Source organism: Sceloporus undulatus, chromosome 1 (genome assembly GCF_019175285.1).
Source record: "Sceloporus undulatus isolate JIND9_A2432 ecotype Alabama chromosome 1, SceUnd_v1.1, whole genome shotgun sequence".
Lineage (NCBI taxonomy): Eukaryota > Metazoa > Chordata > Lepidosauria > Squamata > Phrynosomatidae > Sceloporus > Sceloporus undulatus.
Genome location: NC_056522.1, coordinates 106,156,466 through 106,175,122, shown reverse-complemented (window position 1 = coordinate 106,175,122; position 18,657 = coordinate 106,156,466). Strand labels below are relative to the sequence as shown.

General features: G+C 40.1%; 1 protein-coding gene across 5 annotated transcripts in view; it reads left to right on the top strand.

Annotated features, from left to right (window-relative positions):
• DSE (dermatan sulfate epimerase) overlaps positions 1-13,850 on the top strand; it is a 47,519-nt gene extending 33,669 nt beyond the window's left edge. For 4 of the 5 annotated variants that reach the window (XM_042445321.1, XM_042445319.1, XM_042445320.1 and 1 more), the window contains 4 exons: positions 2,940-3,193; positions 6,313-6,552; positions 8,722-8,929; positions 10,099-13,850. In XM_042445321.1, the coding sequence (XP_042301255.1) occupies positions 2,940-3,193; positions 6,313-6,552; positions 8,722-8,929; positions 10,099-11,857 (2,461 nt within the window). In that variant the 3' untranslated portion in view covers positions 11,858-13,850. Of the gene's footprint in view, positions 1-2,939; positions 3,194-6,312; positions 6,553-8,721; positions 8,930-10,098 lie in introns of those variants that run through there. The other variant, XM_042445323.1, reaches the window with a different exon arrangement.
• The last annotated feature ends 4,807 nt before the right edge of the window (positions 13,851-18,657 follow it).

Genomic DNA, 18,657 nt, shown 5'->3' with positions numbered 1-18,657 from the left:
TTTGGAAGCCAGCAGCCAGGGAGACCCCCTCGCGCCGGCTTCCAAAGTCCTCCGGAGGCCTTTGGAAGCCAGCAGCCAGGAAGGCACCCCTGCGCTGGCTTCCAAAGGGCTCTGCAGGGCTTTGGAAGCTGGCAGGACAACCAGGTAAGTGCTCTTACCGGCGTACAAGACCCCCCCCCAACTTTTGACCCCGTTTTAGAGGGTCAGAAAGCAGTCTTGTACGCCGGAATATACGGTAGCTTACATCTCCATAGATCCTAGCACTAAGCATTTAATCAGTTTGGAACACACACTAATCCAATCCACTCTGATTTCAAAGAAACATAAACAGCATTGCTACAAAAATAACTATTTATTTCTCCATTTGCAACCTGTAATTATCTAACTCAGTAGTGAAGACATTCAATACAAGGTAAAATGTCTTTGATACTATAGTCAGACACGAAATAGATGAGTTGTGTAAACATCAAAATTCATTCAAAGACAAAGCCATGTAAATATGGATCAGTATGCAAAGAGATCATGTAGCACATTTAAGACTGAGAGAAAAAAGCATAAGCTTCCGTAGAGTTAAGTCTGAAAGCATATGCTTCCAGCTTCTTTGGCATTGCTTTAACTTCTGTGGCTCAATGGTATAGAATTCTGGGATTTGTAGTTTTCTAAGATACTTAATATTTTCTTCAGAGAGTGCTAGTGTCACAACAAACTACAAATCCAAGGATTCCAAAGGATGGCACCATGCCAATTAAAGAGGTTTCAAATTGCATTAATTGTGCAGTGCAGATTAGACCTTAGTCTCAAAGATGCTACAAAATCCCTTTGCTCAAAATTTATGTCAGCCTCCAAACCACTGCCTCACTAAAATGGCAGCCTCTTGTATGAAGTTATGAAAGGCATGTACTAATCAGAGATTACTGGCTTTGTCAGCTGCACTTGAGAAAAGCCGTTCAATGGACGGCTTAGATCCAGACTATTTGAGTGACTGTACCTCCCTATACGAACTTGCTAGAGCCCTAAGATCTTCAGAAGATGGCTTTCCCTCAGTCCCACCAAGATCACAGGCTCACTTGGTCAGGACATGAGAGATAGCCTTCTCAGTCGCTGCTCCCCATCTGTGGAATGCACTTCTATGGGAAGCTAGACTGGCCCCCTCTCTGCTGACCTTTCGTGGACAAGTAAAAATGTTTTTAGCCAGGCAGGCAGGCAGGCAGGCATTTGATATATAATGCATAGCTGGGTGGTTTTTATGGAGCAGGTGGGTTTTTAGTTTTTAACTTTTGTATATTTTTATGTGATTTTATATTGGGTGTAGATGTTTTTAATTGTTTTGAATTTTATTGTGATTTTAAATGTTTTGTCTGTGATCTGCCTTGGGTCCCTCTGGGGAGAAAGGTGGCATATAAATTAAATAAATAAATAAAATTCTTCCCTGCAGATGAAAATCAGATCAGGAGGTCTCCCATCCAGTGATGGAGTTATGCTTAGAAGTTTTGGTGGATTTAACATCTTTACATGTAGTCATGCACTTCCAATAGGTTGAATGGGGAAAGATTTCTGAGTACATGGATCAGAACCACCAGTAAGTGGGAGAGCTCCCCATGTCTTGAGGATCACATGCACATTGTTATTGGCTGTGGCTTGTTTATGCTAATTGTTTTCCAGTGTGTGGAACAACAACAGCTAGGCAAATCTGTCACTTGAAATCTGGAGTCAGGGAGGCTTGCCTGTGTCCATGACTTGTCAGACATCTAGGAGGTGGAATAGGTAGGAAGAATAATAAAATTCAAATGTTCTTGGAAATGAGCTAAGAGGGAAATAGTGGCTTAGCTGATTTCAGTTTAACTTGTTGAACATGAGCTACCTGTGACTGGTTGTATGCGTTCAAGTCATTTCGGACTTATGACCTTATGTGAGCACAAGATAGGTTTTTCTTGGCAAAATTTGTTCAGAGAGGTTTGCCATTGCCGTTCTCTGAGGCCAAGAGTGTGCGACTTGTCTAAGGTCACCCAATGGGTTTCCATAGGCATGGGGAGATTTGAACCCAAGTGTCAGGGAATTTCAGTCCAACATTCAAACCACTACACCAGTGGTTCTCAAGCTCCCCCCCCCCCTTTACATCTACATGTGAATGCCAGGCCCCCATTCTATTGAGGTAGTAGATGTGATTTTGCCTTTGGAAAGAGCAAAATGCTCATTTCAAAGACAGAAACCACACCAGCCATGGGATTTTGGCTTTGGATAGAGAAAAGGGAAAGAAACATTGCTCTTTCCAAAGTCAAAACCCCCACCAGCCTGGGATTTTGCTTTTTGAAAGAGCAAGGGGAAAGGAAAAGGGCTTAACTTTGCTTCTTCCAAAGGCAGAAATTAGGGAAATTAGAGAAAGGGAAGGGTTTAATTTTGCTCATTTTTTAAATTTTTTTAATTATAAATACATGTAACAAAACAAACCAAAGACATACACATAGAACACATTACAACACAATAAAAGGACATATCAGCTTTCATCCATCTGTTAGTCATATCTTAGATCCTACATCAAGGTTTACATCATGTATTTTGCACTTCCATAGTGATCTTCACCATTCTTGTTTATCTCGTATATGTTTGTTTCCTCTTATCTAATTTTCAATTGTTATACCAGTTCCTCTAATAACAAAGTGTATTTCAACATCAATGTGATATATCAAAAAAGAGGGGGAAAAAGGAAGGCAGTAAGAGTTCATGTGCACATGAGTGTTAATTTTCTTCTACTGTGATCATCCATGACATTCGTCTGAATTTTAGAGCCATTTGCTAGTCAGCTTGAGTGAATGAGAAGCTGATCTTGGCAGTGTGTATTAACATAGTTTAAAATCTTACATGTTTTTACAGTTACTTTTTTAGAATGTTTCTCTACAGCAAAAATGAGAGAGCGTTGATGCTTCTCCTCTCTTTGACAGGTTAGTAAAGGATGCACCCTGGGATGAAGTTCCTCTTGCTCACTCTTTGGTCGGATTTGCCACTGCCTATGACTTCTTGTACAACTACCTTAGCAAGTTTCAGCAGGAGAAATTTCTTGAGGTAATTGCCAACGCCTCAGGTTATATGTATGAAGCATCGTATAGGCGTGGATGGGGTTTCCAATACCTACACAACCATCAGCCTACCAACTGTGTGGCCTTGTTGGCAGGAAGCCTGGTTCTAATGAATCAAGGTATGTGGTAAACAATGAGACTCCCCTTTAAAGTGTATTTAAAACATTTGTGTTTGCCAGTTATGAATAACCTTTTTTATTGTTACAAATACATAAAATTACAGTTGTTCACATGATTTAGCAAGATTATATATTTACAGCATATATTATCTTTGTATTGCAATTTTTAGTCTGTATTCTGTATTTTGTCATTGCAATTCTTACTTGTACACTGCTTTGATCACTGCGGAAAAGCGGTTTATAAATAAAACTTATTATTATTATTATTATTATTATTATTATTATTATTATTATCTCCTCAAGTAATATTCCCCTAATAACAACTTCCTTCATTCCTTATCCCTTATTAACATAGTCTTACAGTCGGTTTTTACATATAATTACATGTTATCTTGTTTTGTACCTCTGGAATTTTACTCTTAAATGTATTTACTTTGTCTTAGTTATAAAAAAAAGAAAGAGAAAAACCTAGATATCATGCACTAAAAAAGCAAAAAGAATGAGATACAACACGCTGTACAAGTACATGATTTTTCCAAATACATTTAAGTTTGTGTATGAACCCCTTCGATCAGCCATCTCGATTTACAGAATTGTATTATCGGGAACCATTCTTTCTCTATCTTGTCAATGTTTTTATGCTTTATGTATGCTGAGAGTTTGTCCATCTCAATTACATCCAATAACTTCTGAAGCCACACATCTAAATTTGGTATGTTGCAATGAATAACCTTTAGGAAATGGATACAGTTAGTTCATACATGTTAGTACTCAACATCTATTCTTATGCAACCAAGCGGAAGTATGTACAGGTTGTGTTTCCCTTATTCAAAATGTTTGCGACCTCAGATGTGTTTTGGATTACAGATGTTTTCATATTTTGGAATATTTGCATATACATAAGGCAATATCTTCAAGATAGGACCTAAGTCTAAACTAGAAATTCACAGAATTATAGAGTTTGAAGAGACCACAAGGGCCATCCAGTCCAACTCCCTGCCATGCAGGAACTCACAATCAAAGCATCCCCGACAGATGGCCATCCAGACTCTGTTTAAAGATCTCCAAGGAAGAGGACCCCTTGAGGGAGTGTGTTCCACTGTCAAACAGCTCTTACTGTCAGGAAGTTCCTCCTAATGTTGAGGTGAGGTCTCTGTTCCTGGAGCTTGCATCCATTGTTCCATGTTCTAGTTTCTGGAGCAGCAGAAAACAAGCTTGTTCCATCCTCAATGTGACACCACACCCTTTCAAATACTTAAAGAGGGCTGTCATACCACCCCTTAACTGTCTCTTCTCCAGTCTAAATATACCCAGTCTATCCTCATAAGGCATGGTTTCCAGACCCATCACCATTTTGGTCACCCTCCTCTGGACACACTCCAATTTGTCAACATCCTTTTTGAATTTTGCTGGCCAGAACTGGACACAGTATTCCAGGTGAGGCCTGACCAAGGCAGAATAGAGTGGCACTATTACTTCCCTTGATCTAGACACTATACTTCTGTTGATGCAGCCTAGAATCTTTTTAGCTGCTGCATCACACTCTTGACTCATGTTTAACTTGTGGTCTGCTAGGACTCCAAGATCCCTTTCACATGTAGTCTCGTTCAGCCAGGTGTCCCCCATCTTATATCTGTGCATTTCATTTCCCCCCCCCTAAGTGCAGTACCTTACATTTCTCTGTGTTGAAATCCATTTTGTTAGCTTTAGCCCAACTTTCTAATCTATTAAGTTGATTTTGAATTTTGATTCTGTCATCTCAGGTATTAGCCTAATTTAGTATGATTTGCAAATCTGATAAGCATGTCCCTTATTCCTTCATTCAAGTTATTGATAAAGATGTTGACTAGCACTGGGCCCAGGACAGAACCCTGTGGTCACTTATTTCCAAGATGAAGAGGAGCCATTGCTAAGCACCCTTTGAGTTGGGTTCATGTTTCGTATACATCTTATACACATAGCCTGAAAGTAATTTTATGAATAATATTTTAAATTCTTTTTTGCATGAAACAAGGTTTGCCTACACTGATTCATCAGAAAGCAAAGGCATCATTGTCTCAGCCATGCGTGTGGACAATTTTGGATTTTGGAGTACTTCAGATTTTTAAATTCTGGGTCAGGGATATTCAACCTGTATTGGGGCTGGAATAGGTAGAGCACTGTTGTCTTCCATCTGAACACAATTTATTTGTCAGTGCAGTGAGCACTTAGCATCCAGAGTTTAGTTCTTGGACTCCCTGTTGATATCAAAATGCATGGATGCTCATATCCTATTATATACAATAGTAAAATGGTGTCCTTATATAAAATGGCAAATTCAAGGTTTACTTTTTATAATTTGTTTTTAATAGTTGGCCCTCCATATCCATGAATTATTTATCCACATACTCAGGCATTGGTGGCTTGAAAATATTAAAAAAAATAAATAAATACAAAAAAGTAAGCCTTGATTTTGCCATTAGAAAATCAGCATGTGTTTTATAGACTATAGCAAAGCCTTTGACTGCATAGATCATGCAAGGCTGTGGAATGCCGTTAAAGACATGGGAGTACCAACACATCTGATAGTCCTGATGAGGAATCTGTACTCTAGACAAGAGGCTACTGTCAGAACAGAACACGGAGAAACAGAATGGTTCCCAGCTGTATCCTTTCATCCTATCTGTTCAACTTGTATGCAGAATGTATAAGAAAAGCAGGTTTGGACACCATCCCCCACAATCAGTTATGACTAGATATTCATGTCAAGGGACTACCTTTACTTTTAGATGACAACTGCACATTAATCTCCCTCCTTTCTCTTGATCTAACTTTCATGCTATTTACCAAGGTTTGTATACATAGGCAATTCAGACCACAAGTAACTTGTGCAAATATGTAGGAGAACGGATCATTCTGTTGCATTTGTTTTGATGGTTCAGAGTCCCTTTTTAAAAAGAAAGCTGAGATTCAAGGGATAGTGTATTATTTGTCCACTCCCAATTTGGATGTAGACCCCATGTGCTTATATTTGCAATCCTCTCCATGCCATGTCTATTTACATCTATTTTTGAAGGATCTTAGTTAATCAATCATGTAGGGATGATATTGGCATTCCACTTACATTTTTTTTCTTTCAGGTTATCTTCAGGAAGCATACCTATGGACTAAGCAAGTCTTAACCATCATGGAGAAGTCTATAGTTCTGCTGCAAGAAGTGACAGATGGCTCTCTCTATGAAGGAGTAGCATATGGCAGTTACACCACCAGATCACTTTTTCAGTACATCTTTCTTGTCCAAAGGCACTTTGACATTAACCACTTCAACCACCCCTGGCTTAAACAACATTTTGCTTTTATGTATAAGACAGTTCTGCCAGGCAAGTAGCTCAATCATTTTATTTTTCAAAATCTGTTACTATTAGATCATTACAGTGCCAGACTGTGTGTCTGTATCAAACTCTGCTCTCACTCAAAGTGGGATGCCTTTCCACTCAAGTATCTTCAAGTGACAATTGGTGTCAGAGCTAACATGCACCAGTTGTCTGTAAAGCAGTGCAAGCAGCACAAGCACAACTTCAGATCATACCAGCAGCAGTCCAGAACTTGGAAGAGTTACTGGTTTGCACTAATGTCCCCCCAAATCCCCCAGCCAGCATAGTGCCCAGACATCATGGACACTCAAAAAGGTAACTTTTCCAACCTCTGAACTATAACACAGGTTGGAGTATCTGGAGTGTTGCTCCACAGATGCACTTTCTCATGCATAAGATGCCCTATGTACATCTTCTGTTTTATATCCTGTTTGTATCCTGTACAAATGAAATCCAATTATGTTTTTTTCATCCACACAACTTCTTTGACAAATGTTAAGATGTAACTGATATAGAATCTACTTGTAAGAGCAGTGTGAGCAGTCCTTTTGCCCTTGCTCTCACAGTGTTCTATATGCAATCTTTATCACACGAGGGAAAAGCAGGGTTTAAATGGACATTATCCCGTGAAAATCATGTGATCGCAGTGAAGATTTTCACACACATCTCAATTAAACAGGACTTATCCCAGCAATAACCAGGTAATCAACAGCAACAAATCATTCACAGGATTTCCCCATGAATGATTTGTTGCTGGTTATTACCTGGTTACTGCCGGGATAAGTCCTCTTTAATCATGATGTTGTGTGAAAATCTTCACTTCATTACGTGATTTTCATGGGACAATGTTCATTAAAAACCCCGCTTTCCCCCCAATTTTGCCTGTGCAACAAAGTCCTTACACAACACACATGTACAGAGTTAAATGACAATAATTTCATGGTAATAAAAAGCAGTTTTAGAATAAAATAGCCAATCCAAAGTTAGAAAAGTAGTCAAATGTGAACGAACAGGTCGTGAAGATCTTTGTAAATATTTTGACATTGGGACCTTCCAAATTCCAGTTGGAAGTGCATTCCCTGTCCACTGATCAGTCTGTTGATAGCATTTCCTTCATTTAAAAGAATCATTTGAAGGAACTGAAAATAAATTATCATAATCCTGATCAAACGAGGATTAAAATGCACACAGGGATGAAGCAGTGTTTAAAACTACTACAAGTACAACAACAACCAACATGCAGAAATGTGAAGCATTTTTAGACATGAGATTTGGCAAGGCATCCTACATGGGAAGGGCTAGGGAAATGATGTAAGAGATTATGTGTTGTTTCTAAAGCTTTGCTGGTTCACATTGGTCAGAACAAAAGGTGGGAGAGGTTGAGCAGATGTTCACATAAACAGTTCTATCAGATCTGTGTTGCTTTGATTCCTGCCCTGTCATGCATCCACTTGAAATAAGTAGGCCTTAGATTAGCATTGTCGATGCCTTAATCCTGCAGGCCCTGGTTTGGGGCATAATGCCCTCAGATGTGCTGCTGGCAACAGATATAAACCCATCAAGTTTTTTTTTGAAAAGCATTCCTTTGCAGAGGCACATGCAGTCCTCTTTGACACCAGAAGGACACTTCCACGACTACCTGGGCTAGAAGAACTGCAGGTTAGGCTTCAATCCTGGATTGCCTGTGGCCCTTCCTCTTTCATAAAGAAGAGAAAGCAGGGGAAAGGCACTCTGTAAACAGGCACACTGTAGCAAGGACCAGTCGGGTAGTAAATCTGTTCCGGGTGTCAGGTTAAATTTCAAAAGACTTACCCAGGGTGCTGAATCATATCCTCAAAATAGATCCACCCACTTGGATAACTCCTGCTAAGTTCTAAGTAAAACCCAGAGCATGAAAGCCACCAGCCACCACAGGCCAGGGGGCACATTTAAGATCTGTGGTTTAAAATGAGCTTAATTTGACAGTTCTAGAAGAATGCATGAGTCCTATAAGAACAAAGTGTGATAATTATACTGACAAGGAAGTTACTAGTGTTTAGCACATAGCTAAACATAACATTATAGTTTCCTAGGCATCCTGGTTTTAGTGTGACAGTTCCATCATGATGCTTAGATAGTATTAGGTAATTTACTTGTGTGTATGGATTTGTTTTTCATTTTCACATTCCCTCATAGGATTCCAAAGGACAGTTGCTATTGCAGATTCCAACTACAACTGGTTTTATGGACCAGAGAGCCAGTTGGTATTCCTGGATAAATTTGTTATGCGCAATGGCAGTGGGAATTGGTTGGCAGATCAGATCAGAAGGAACAGAGTGCTTGAAGGCCCAGGGACTCCATCCAAAGGACAGCGATGGTGCACCCTTCACACTGAATTTATCTGGTATGAGACAAACAAATCCTTAGAATGTGGATTTTAAGAGGGAGAGGGAGGGTTTTGTTTTGTTTTGTTTTTTTAGGGAGTCTTACTCATTAGTAATAAGAGTTGCACTCTCTTTATATTGAACCTGATATGCACCAGGACCTGTCCAGTCCTGCAGTACTGCTGCAGTTTACTTAATTGTGCAGTCCAGTGCAAGATTAAAAAGTAAGTCAGTCTGTACTAAGTCAGGTTTATTCCAAGGAAACTGTGTTCTGGATTAAAGTTTTAATCACACACATCTAATAATTAGCAAATAACAGTCATTGTTGCTTAAGATTAGAAGGAAAAAGGTGAAGATGCACACACTTTCTCTTCAAAAAGCAACCTTAGGGCCTGTACAGACAGGCCAAAATAAAGCTGCTTCGGGTCACTTTGGAGGTATGCTGTTTAAATGATGCATGCGTCCTAAGAGGCCAGAAGCTGTGCCAAAACTGCACTCCAGTCCTTAGGACTGGAGCGTGGCTTTGGTGTGGCTTCTGGCCTCTTAGGACGCATGCATCATTTAAACAGCGTACCTCCAAAGTGACTTGAAGCAGCTTTATTTTGGCCTGTCTGCATGGGCCCATTGTTTAAAATGCAGCAATATAGAAAAAATAGCATTGTAGGATTTGGGGAAGGGAGAATATTCCTCTAAACCAAATAAATCTCTTTCACTTTTAACAATTCTGTATAACAGAGAGTGACCACTGAAATTCCATCTTCTACAAAAATATTAAAGATTGAGGACCCCTGCCACTTTTGCATCTGGCCATGATATCCCAATTAAAAAAAAAAGCATTGGGCACAAACCCCTTTTCAGACCAAATTCATATTGGAAGGGGTATGCTCTGACCTGCAGCAGGGCACAGCTCTCCTGATGAGAAGTTTGCATCCTGTACCCACACTTTCCAATTCAGTTTCATCTCAGAAGTTGCCATTCCTCATGGCAACTTTTTCACAAATCACTTATTTCTCTGAAAAAATTTCCTGACCTACTTTTCACCCTTTTTCAAAAATGGAGGGGGGGGGTAGTGTATGTTACTGTATTCTCCATGTACGGATAAGCAAGGTCTGTACTGACATCTGAGCATACCAATAATTAATACCAGCTGTTGTCATAACATGAGATTATTCTCTTTTATTTTGCTAAGGTATGATGCAAGCCTGGGTTTTGTACCTCCACCAGATTATGGTATTCCAAAGCTGCATTATTTTGAGGACTGGGGAGTTGTAACATATGGAAGTGCACTGCCAGCTGAAATCAACAGACCCTTCCTCTCCTTCAAATCGGGAAAGCTTGGAGGACGTGCAATATATGATATTGTTCACAGGAACAAATACAAAGACTGGATCAAAGGTTGGCGGAACTTCAATGCTGGTCATGAACACCCAGATCAGAACTCGTTTACTTTTGCACCCAATGGTGTACCTTTCATAACGGAAGCTCTGTATGGACCAAAGTACACATTTTTAAACAATGTGCTGATGTTTTCTCCAGCTGCATCAAAGAGCTGCTTCTATCCATGGGAAGGACAAGTTACCGAAGACTGCTCATCAAAGTGGTTAAAGTACAAACATGACTTGGCTGCAGACTGCCAGGGGAGAGTGGTTGCTGCTATGGAAAGAAGTGGGATCATCTTTATCAGAGGTGAAGGAGTAGGTGCCTACAACCCCAAACTAAAGTTGAAAAGCTTCCAAAGAAACCTTTTCCTTATACATCCTCAGCTGCTCTTGCTAGTGGACCAAATACATCTTGATAATGATAGTCCCTTGGAAATGGCAACCAGCTTTTTCCACAATGTGGATGTGCCTTTTGAAGAAACTGTGATTGATGATGTCCATGGGGCCTTTATTAGGCAACGGGATGGGCTGTACAAGATGTATTGGATGGATGACACTGGCTATAGTGAAAAAGCTGTTGTCAACACAAGAATGTATCCCAGAGGCTACCCTTACAATGGAACAAATTATGTGAATGTCACAACTCGCCTACGTAGACCGGTCACTAGAGCTGTGTACCTCTTCATTGGACCTTCCATCGATGTCCAAAGCTTCAGTGTCCATGGGGATTCTCAGCAGTTGAATGTTTTCATTACCACTGGTGAGCATGCCTATGCCATCTATTTGTGGACTGGAGAGGATAGAAGCCGCTCTGTCTTTGCACAAGTTATTTCAGACCGCCAGAAGGTCCTGTTTGACCGAGCTGCTTCCATTAGAAGTTTCCCCATATCAGAAGTAAGAGACTATGCAGCAGTCGTCGAACAGAACCTTCAGCATTTCAAACCTGTTTTTCAGCAGCTAGAGAAACAGATTTTGTCCCGGGTACGAAATACAGACAGTTTCAGAAAAACAGCTGAACGTCTGCTAAGGTTTTCAGATAAGAGACAGACAGAGGAGGCCATTGACAGAATATTTGCAATCTCTCAGCAGCAGCAGCAGCAAGGCAGGTCAAAGAGGAACAGAAAAGTGGCCAAAGGCTATAAGTTCATTGATGCTGGCCCTGACATTTTTGCACAGATTGAAGTCAATGAAAGGAAAGTTCGACAGAAGGCACAGACTTTGGCTCAAAAAGAGCTGCCTGTGGATGAAGATGAGGAAATGAAAGATCTTCTGGATTTTGCAGATATTACTTATGGGAAACACAAAAACAGTGTATCAGTCAAAGGCCGATTTGGCTTTGCACAGATGTTTGCAACTGCTCGAAGTAGTGCTCCTTCAATGTCAGCATCTTACACCCGCCTCTTCCTCATTCTGAACATTGTGATTTTCTTTATCATGCTTGCAATGCAAATCACTTGGTTTCAGAAAGCCAAGAGTCTCCATGGCCAAAGATGCCTTTATGCAGTCTTGCTAATTGACAGCTGTATATTACTGTGGCTGTATTCTTCTTGTTCCCAGTCACAATGCTAGCACAAGAAAAAAAAGGCAGGAAAAATAGGCCATGACTGTTAACTTGACCATTCTGTGGTTAGATATGCCTATGCAAAGCATTAACCCTAATAGGGCCAAAGAATGTTTTGTTTCTTTTGTGACACATTCCAGGAAACAGATTGGCTTTTTGCAGTCAGAGAACATAAGTTTTAATGGGCATTGGAGTTTTGGGCACATTTCTCAGACCACCCCCTAGATACGGGTCAAGTTGGATTTGTCCTATGAATTAATGTCTCCTTGTTCTGAAATCCCATGTATGGCATTGCATTCCCTTCCTTAGAAACAAAATCCCTTTTTGCTGAGTTGTTTCATGGTGTGTGTGTGTGTGTGTGTGTGTGTGTGTGTGTTTCAAAATTCAACTGAGATTAATTTAATATCATCCTGGCTATTCTCATGTGCTACAGAGACTGGAATGGATGGTTGTATGAAAGCAGTGTTCCATTGCACTCCAAACTCTTTTATGCATGCCGCTGTCTATCTTAAAGCATTGGCACTACAGCTGCCAGTGGGGCTTTATTCTCATCTCAGTCAGCCTTCCAAAGAAGATACTCTTTGCCTTGCTCCCATCCTACCACACCATTTAATATGATGTGAAATCATTCTCCCTTCCAATGTGACTTGTTATGAGATAGCCTAACTTAAGATATAAAGGTAGTAGGAGTAGCTTACAGCCCGTGGAACATGAAGAGCTTGGTTGTGCATATCTTTTAAATTAGGGTTGGGAATATGTGGTCCAAAAGCTTCCAGATGTCTGCATAGAATGATAGAGTCATAGAGTGGGAAGAGACCTCAATGACCATCTAGCCTGCCATGCAGGAATACACAACCAAAACACTTCTGACAGGTGGCCATACAGCCTCTGTTTAAAAACTTCCAAAGAAGGATACTTCACCACCCTCAGAGGCAGCATATTCCACTGTCAAACAGGTCTTACCATCAGAAAGTTCTTCCTAATGTTTAGGTTGAATCTTTTTTCCTTTATTCCTTTGAATACATTGCTCCATGTGCTAATCTCTGGAGCCTCAGAAAACAGGCTTGCTCCATCCTCAATATGACATCCCTTAAAATATTTAAATATGGCTGTCATTCACCTTCTCTTCTCCAGACTAAACATACCCAGTTCCCTAAGCTGTTCCTCATAGGGCATAGCTAGCACTTGTTATTTGAAATGGTAGAGTATGATACCTTCACAGGTATCCTTCTTGTCTCCAGTCCTTTCCCCCCATTTATACTGTGGTGAGGGGGAAGGAGCAACAGTTTCATGTGATTTGGCCAGTGCCACACACTTCTTCAGTGGGACTAAAAGCTTGCACATGCCTATAAAGCAAAAAACATTCCACATTGCAAGTTACAGAATTAGACACCATTAGTCCTAATACCACAGAGAAGTCTTGTAAGACTCTCAAGTTCTTTTCAATAGAATCTGTTCTCAGAAATCTGCTGCTGGTCATCTACAAATCCTGACTGGAGAATTGGTTTTTAAATTGTGTGAGAATGCCATCATAGCAGGGGAGGAAGAAATAATAGCTGCATAGGTCCAACCCAGTTGTTCAACTGAGAAAGATAGGAAGCAGTCAGGATGAAGGAATGGGATATATCTGTATCAGTGGGTGAGTGTTGGTACTGGGAGTGAGTGAAACTGGGAGTGTGTGGTGAAGTACATGATTGTTGAATGACTTCTGGAGAGGACTATCTTTTTGTGGGAATAGTTGGAGGATGCTCCTGACATTGAAGGCTCACCAGCTCCACAGGTACCCAGATCTTTTTTTTAAAAAAAAAACAGGAAATAGCATTGCTTCTGTGATAAACAGATGTGATACTCCTGCGTGCAACAATCATAGGGTTAATTTTTTAATCTTAGACATTTGAAAATGAGAAGCTGAAAAACTGCCTTATTATTGTATGACTTGAGGGAGATAAAACTTTTTTCCCAAATAATTTTTTGCTAAATAAACAGATTATACATAACTCAGTTTTGCGAATCTTTCACTTGATTATTTTTCTTCTTCAGGTTTATATTTCTATAATGAGTATTTTCTGGTCCTCTATATAATGGCCCTCATAGGATTTACTACAGATTTTTAGAAAATCAACACAAAAACATCTTTAAGACTTATTTACTGTTTAAAATGAACTTTTCAAAATCTGTTATGTATATGTTACATGTGGCACGTTTCCCAAATAATCGTGCACATTGTTATGGACTACTGTTCTATACAATCTTTTTTTTCACAGACCTCTTGTGTTTTTAGCTCCTTACTGCTATCTAATACTTCCCAATCTTTCATAATTCCTATCCTTGTAGACATATTGCTATCCAAGGCTGCAATCTTTGGTGTACTTACATATAAGTCCTAATGAACTCATTAAGACTTGTGTCTAGACAGGTAAAAGGTGCTGTAAGTGTGGATGCAAAATAATTATGCACTAAATTGAACACAGGCACATTTTCTTAATATCATAGAACTGGGTTTTTATAAAATAATATTATAAAATGTTGTTATTACACAAACTGCATCCTGTTCTATTAATGAGACCTGAAGGAAAGCTAAATCTGATTATTGTTTGGACAAAATAATACACTACAGTGTTACCCCGGGTTACGAAAATAATTCGTTCCGCCGCCGCTTTCGTAACCCGAAAGGCTTTCGCAAGCTGAAACCCCATAGGCGCTAATGGGGAAAAGCCGGGATTTGGTGCGAAAAAGCGCCGAAAAGCACCAAAATTTCTTTCATAACCCGAAATAACCTTCGTAACCCGGAACAGTTTTTTTCAATTGGATTTTTTCGTAACCCGGAAATTTCGTAAGGCGGCGCATTCGTATCCCGGGGTAACACTGTATTTGAATTTGATTGTCCATTGATACAATAGATTGCTCATGGGCACTTTCTATGTTTCCTACTACTTTCCACTAAAGCATATCTTTAAAACTCTTGGGAGCAGTCATGAGCACTTTTGTTAATGATTTATTTATCAGGTAAGCAGCCTTCCATGCTATTACATTATTATACAACAGGAGACCATGAAATAGTTGTAGATATCTTGATAGCAAGAGTTCAAGGAAGGCAAGATGGGACATACTGTCCAAGCCTGGCAGGTGGATTTTAGTTCCTCTGTTGTGATATGTCCTGGTCAAAGTCTGTTCTAACCTATTTCTAAACCAGTGTTCCAATTATGTAAGCTTCATTTAGCTGTTAATAATAGACCAGGCTGTCTAATAATAATAATAATAATAATAATAATAATAATAATATTTTTACCCTGCCCCTCTGAGCAGCACAACTGAGGTGGCTAACAACATTATAACATACACTCCATATCCCATAAACCCACCCACCCCATTCCCCTCTCCCTGTAAATGTGAAAATATGGGATGATGCACAGATAAGTAAATGAGGGATGTCTGTTTCTGACTTTAAACTCTGGGAGAGAAAGAATTACAAGTGACAGCAGAAGATGGGTTTTCCTGGTAGAACAGATGAGAAAGGATTGTTTCTTTTCTAAAGGCATTTTTAATTTGTTTTCACTAATCACACTTCTCACTTAGTGGAAAACCTTAACAAAGAAATGGCTATTTTCTGCACCATCCTTCTTAAAGTAGTTGTCTCCATAAGTACATTGTCATCCCCAGTGTCACCCCCAGCCTGCAGGACTAGAGCTGGCTGAAGTAATGGGAGTTGTAGTTTAGCACATCAGGAGGCCACCAGATTTGGAAGGCTGCCTAAGAGCTTGTCAGTAAAAATGTGTTGATCTTTGCAAGATGGGATTAGTGCTGTTTATCATAAGTTATAAATGAATTATCTACTTCATTCCTACCAATGTATTTTTATATATAAAAGTGTTTTCTGACTTTACTATTGTTTGTCTGCATTAAATGCACACAGGCAGTGATATTCTTTCAGTATTCTTTGAGGTTATGAGTATCTGTTCTGTGCCCTTTTATGCAAGGAACCCTAAGAAGAGTAACATTACACACACAGTGCCTTAGCAGAAGCTAAACTTTCCACTTATCTTCCTTTAATATATTTACTTGCACTTTTATGTGACTTAGTATTAAGTGTCACAATTCTCCACCTGGGGAAAAGATACATTAAAAGTACATTTTAAATACAGGAAAGGATATTCTGCTAATATAGTGAGATCCAAAGTTTTCAAGGGAAGTACTGTATTGCTGTGGAAAAGCAAATAGCTGCCTTTCTGTTCTATACCACCAGTATTCCTTTACCTAAAATTGTATAAGGATGCCCATGTAAGATAGTAAGGCTAGTATTCTACACCAGCTACTTCTTTAAGTATATTTAAATAAGTAACCTCTCTTGGCCTGACCCCTACCCCCACCTGAAAGAAAGGTCGTTCACCCATGCTGTGGCCACTTGCAAAATGGACTTCCTTCTCCCCAAAGATGATGCCTGGTAAAGGAGGGGAGTTATGACTGTAACATTAATGTCACAATTGTGATTTAAGTAGCTTATCAACCATTTATGGCAGGAGTAGGGATGTGTGGTTCTTACTTTCCATTAGTTTTGGTCACAGAGGCATCATGTGTTGCAAGGAGTGGACCGCACTGGTTGACATTGGTGGGGCGGTACACCTGGAGGGACTGATTCAGCTACTGGGTGAGTGAGAAAGGGCATAACCTCCCTTACTCACTCTCCCATCAACCACACAGACCCTGAATGGGCCCTCCAAAGGCTGCAGCACCACCTCCCCTCAGCTGCAAGGAGTGCCTTGCATTCAGAATCTGGCACACCAGACCCTGAAAGGCCATCCAGAGGCTGCAGTGGTGGCCCAGGGTGGTGATGCAAGCGAGGCAGTGGGAGGAAGACAGAGGCAGCCTCCCTTTCCCCTGCACTACTTTACCAGGTGAGACCAACTTCAATGATGCCACTGCTTGGCCAGCCTTTCCAATGGTGGCATATGAGAGGAGAGTCAATCTAACAATATTTGGAAAGTCCCCAAATTTTCCATTTCAATTTGTCAGATGATTGACATAACCACAGTGGCACTGCTGAATTCTTCAGACATTGTGTATATGTCAAAGGACCCCAAAGCAAAACTTTACATGGCTACCATTCCTTTCTGTCTTGTGGAGTTTATAGTCACTGGGTGAAAATGGCTTTAGACAACCTTGCCCTATGAGAGGACGCCATGAGGTTTCTTGAAACTTGTTTGTATTTCTTCTGTGGTCTTGCACAAAGGGTTCCTCTGTGTGTGTGTGTGTGTGCGCGCGCGCATGCGCGCACTTTCAAGTCACATGTCAACTTATGACAACTCCATGACTTTTCTAGGGTGTTAGGCAAGGAATACTGAGAGGGGGTTTGCTAGTTCCTTCCTCTGAAATATAGCCTACAGGATCTGATATTCAATGGCAGTCTGCCATCCAAGCATTAACCAGGTCTAGCTTCCAGAGATCTGGTGGCTCTGGGCTATTTAGGCTATCCCTATTACTAGCAAAAGACATATGGAGATCATGCAAGGAAAAAAAAACATGCTATGAGCTACTGAATATATACATATGTGGATGTATCAAGCTGCAAATTTTAATAGTTCCAGAAAGCAACATATGAGCTGTAACAGATCTAAAAAAATTTGAGTGGCTAAAGTAAAAAAAATCCAAATTACATTAGATAAGAGGTATCATTTAATCATAACCAAACACAGCAACCCTAAACCCCAGATCCACTGACTTGAAGGGCCCCTCCACCAGCAAAGAGGAAATGTGTCTATGGGAGAAGCATAGCATCTGGAAATAAATTGTGAAAGAGAGTGTGCCAAGGGCAAGTTGGAGGCAACATTGGATCTCCAGCTCCCAAACCCCAAGATTTGGCTTGGAACTGGTCTCAAAAAGGATGAATTTGACTTCTTTGTGGAGGGGGGAGCCTGCCCCCCATCTCCTAGATCAGTGTGAACTAGAAAGGCTTTGGGTGGCGTAAGACATCCATTTCATCTTCCTTCAGATACTTTATAAATCAAACTGCTGATCTTTACAGGTGTCTCAAAATATGCCAGTGAGCACTTATTGTGCTATGATGTTAATTATATGTTTCTTTAATTGAGATCATCCTCAGGATAAACTGATTTGTGAACTACCTGTTAACCACAGAGATGATATCCCCATTAGCAAAAAAACAGAGAGATTTTGTTCATGAGGGAGGGAGGTTTGTGTCACCACATAAAAACTAATGATATAGCTACTGCTTTTACAAGTTGCCAGGATGTGTAAAATGATAGAGAAATGCTTTTATTTTATAGTTCAATAAAACTTGCTGATAATAGATCTTCTTATAAGCAGCATGGCTTAATGCTGTAATATTTGCTAATAAAACTCATGTGGAAAGGCCAGAAAATTGGGGATGGGAGGAATTCCATAGTAAATAGTTTAATGTAAGGGAGAGTGAAAGAGATTAAATTTTGTGTTGGGAGTACATATGTAAAAAAATAATCACGGGATTGCTTTCCTCCTCCCAGGAAGGTCTAGTATTGTAAAGGTACCAAAACAGGAGAAACAAACAAACCAGGTCCGTTGATCCAAGATGGCCTTTATTTGCATGCAAAAGAACACAGGGGATCTTTCACCAAGCTGTGTCCCCGACCAAAACAGGGAGCAAAGCTTTTATAGCATTTTGACATTCCAACAAACAGAGGATAACTTTCGTTTCTATAACCAGACTTTCCTTATCAGTCTGCTGTGAGGCTTCTTTGTTCTCCCGGGGAGTCAAAGACCTTGGGCATCTCTGACTCCCTTTTGCATCCTATCCTCCCCTGTGAAGGCCTCCTTC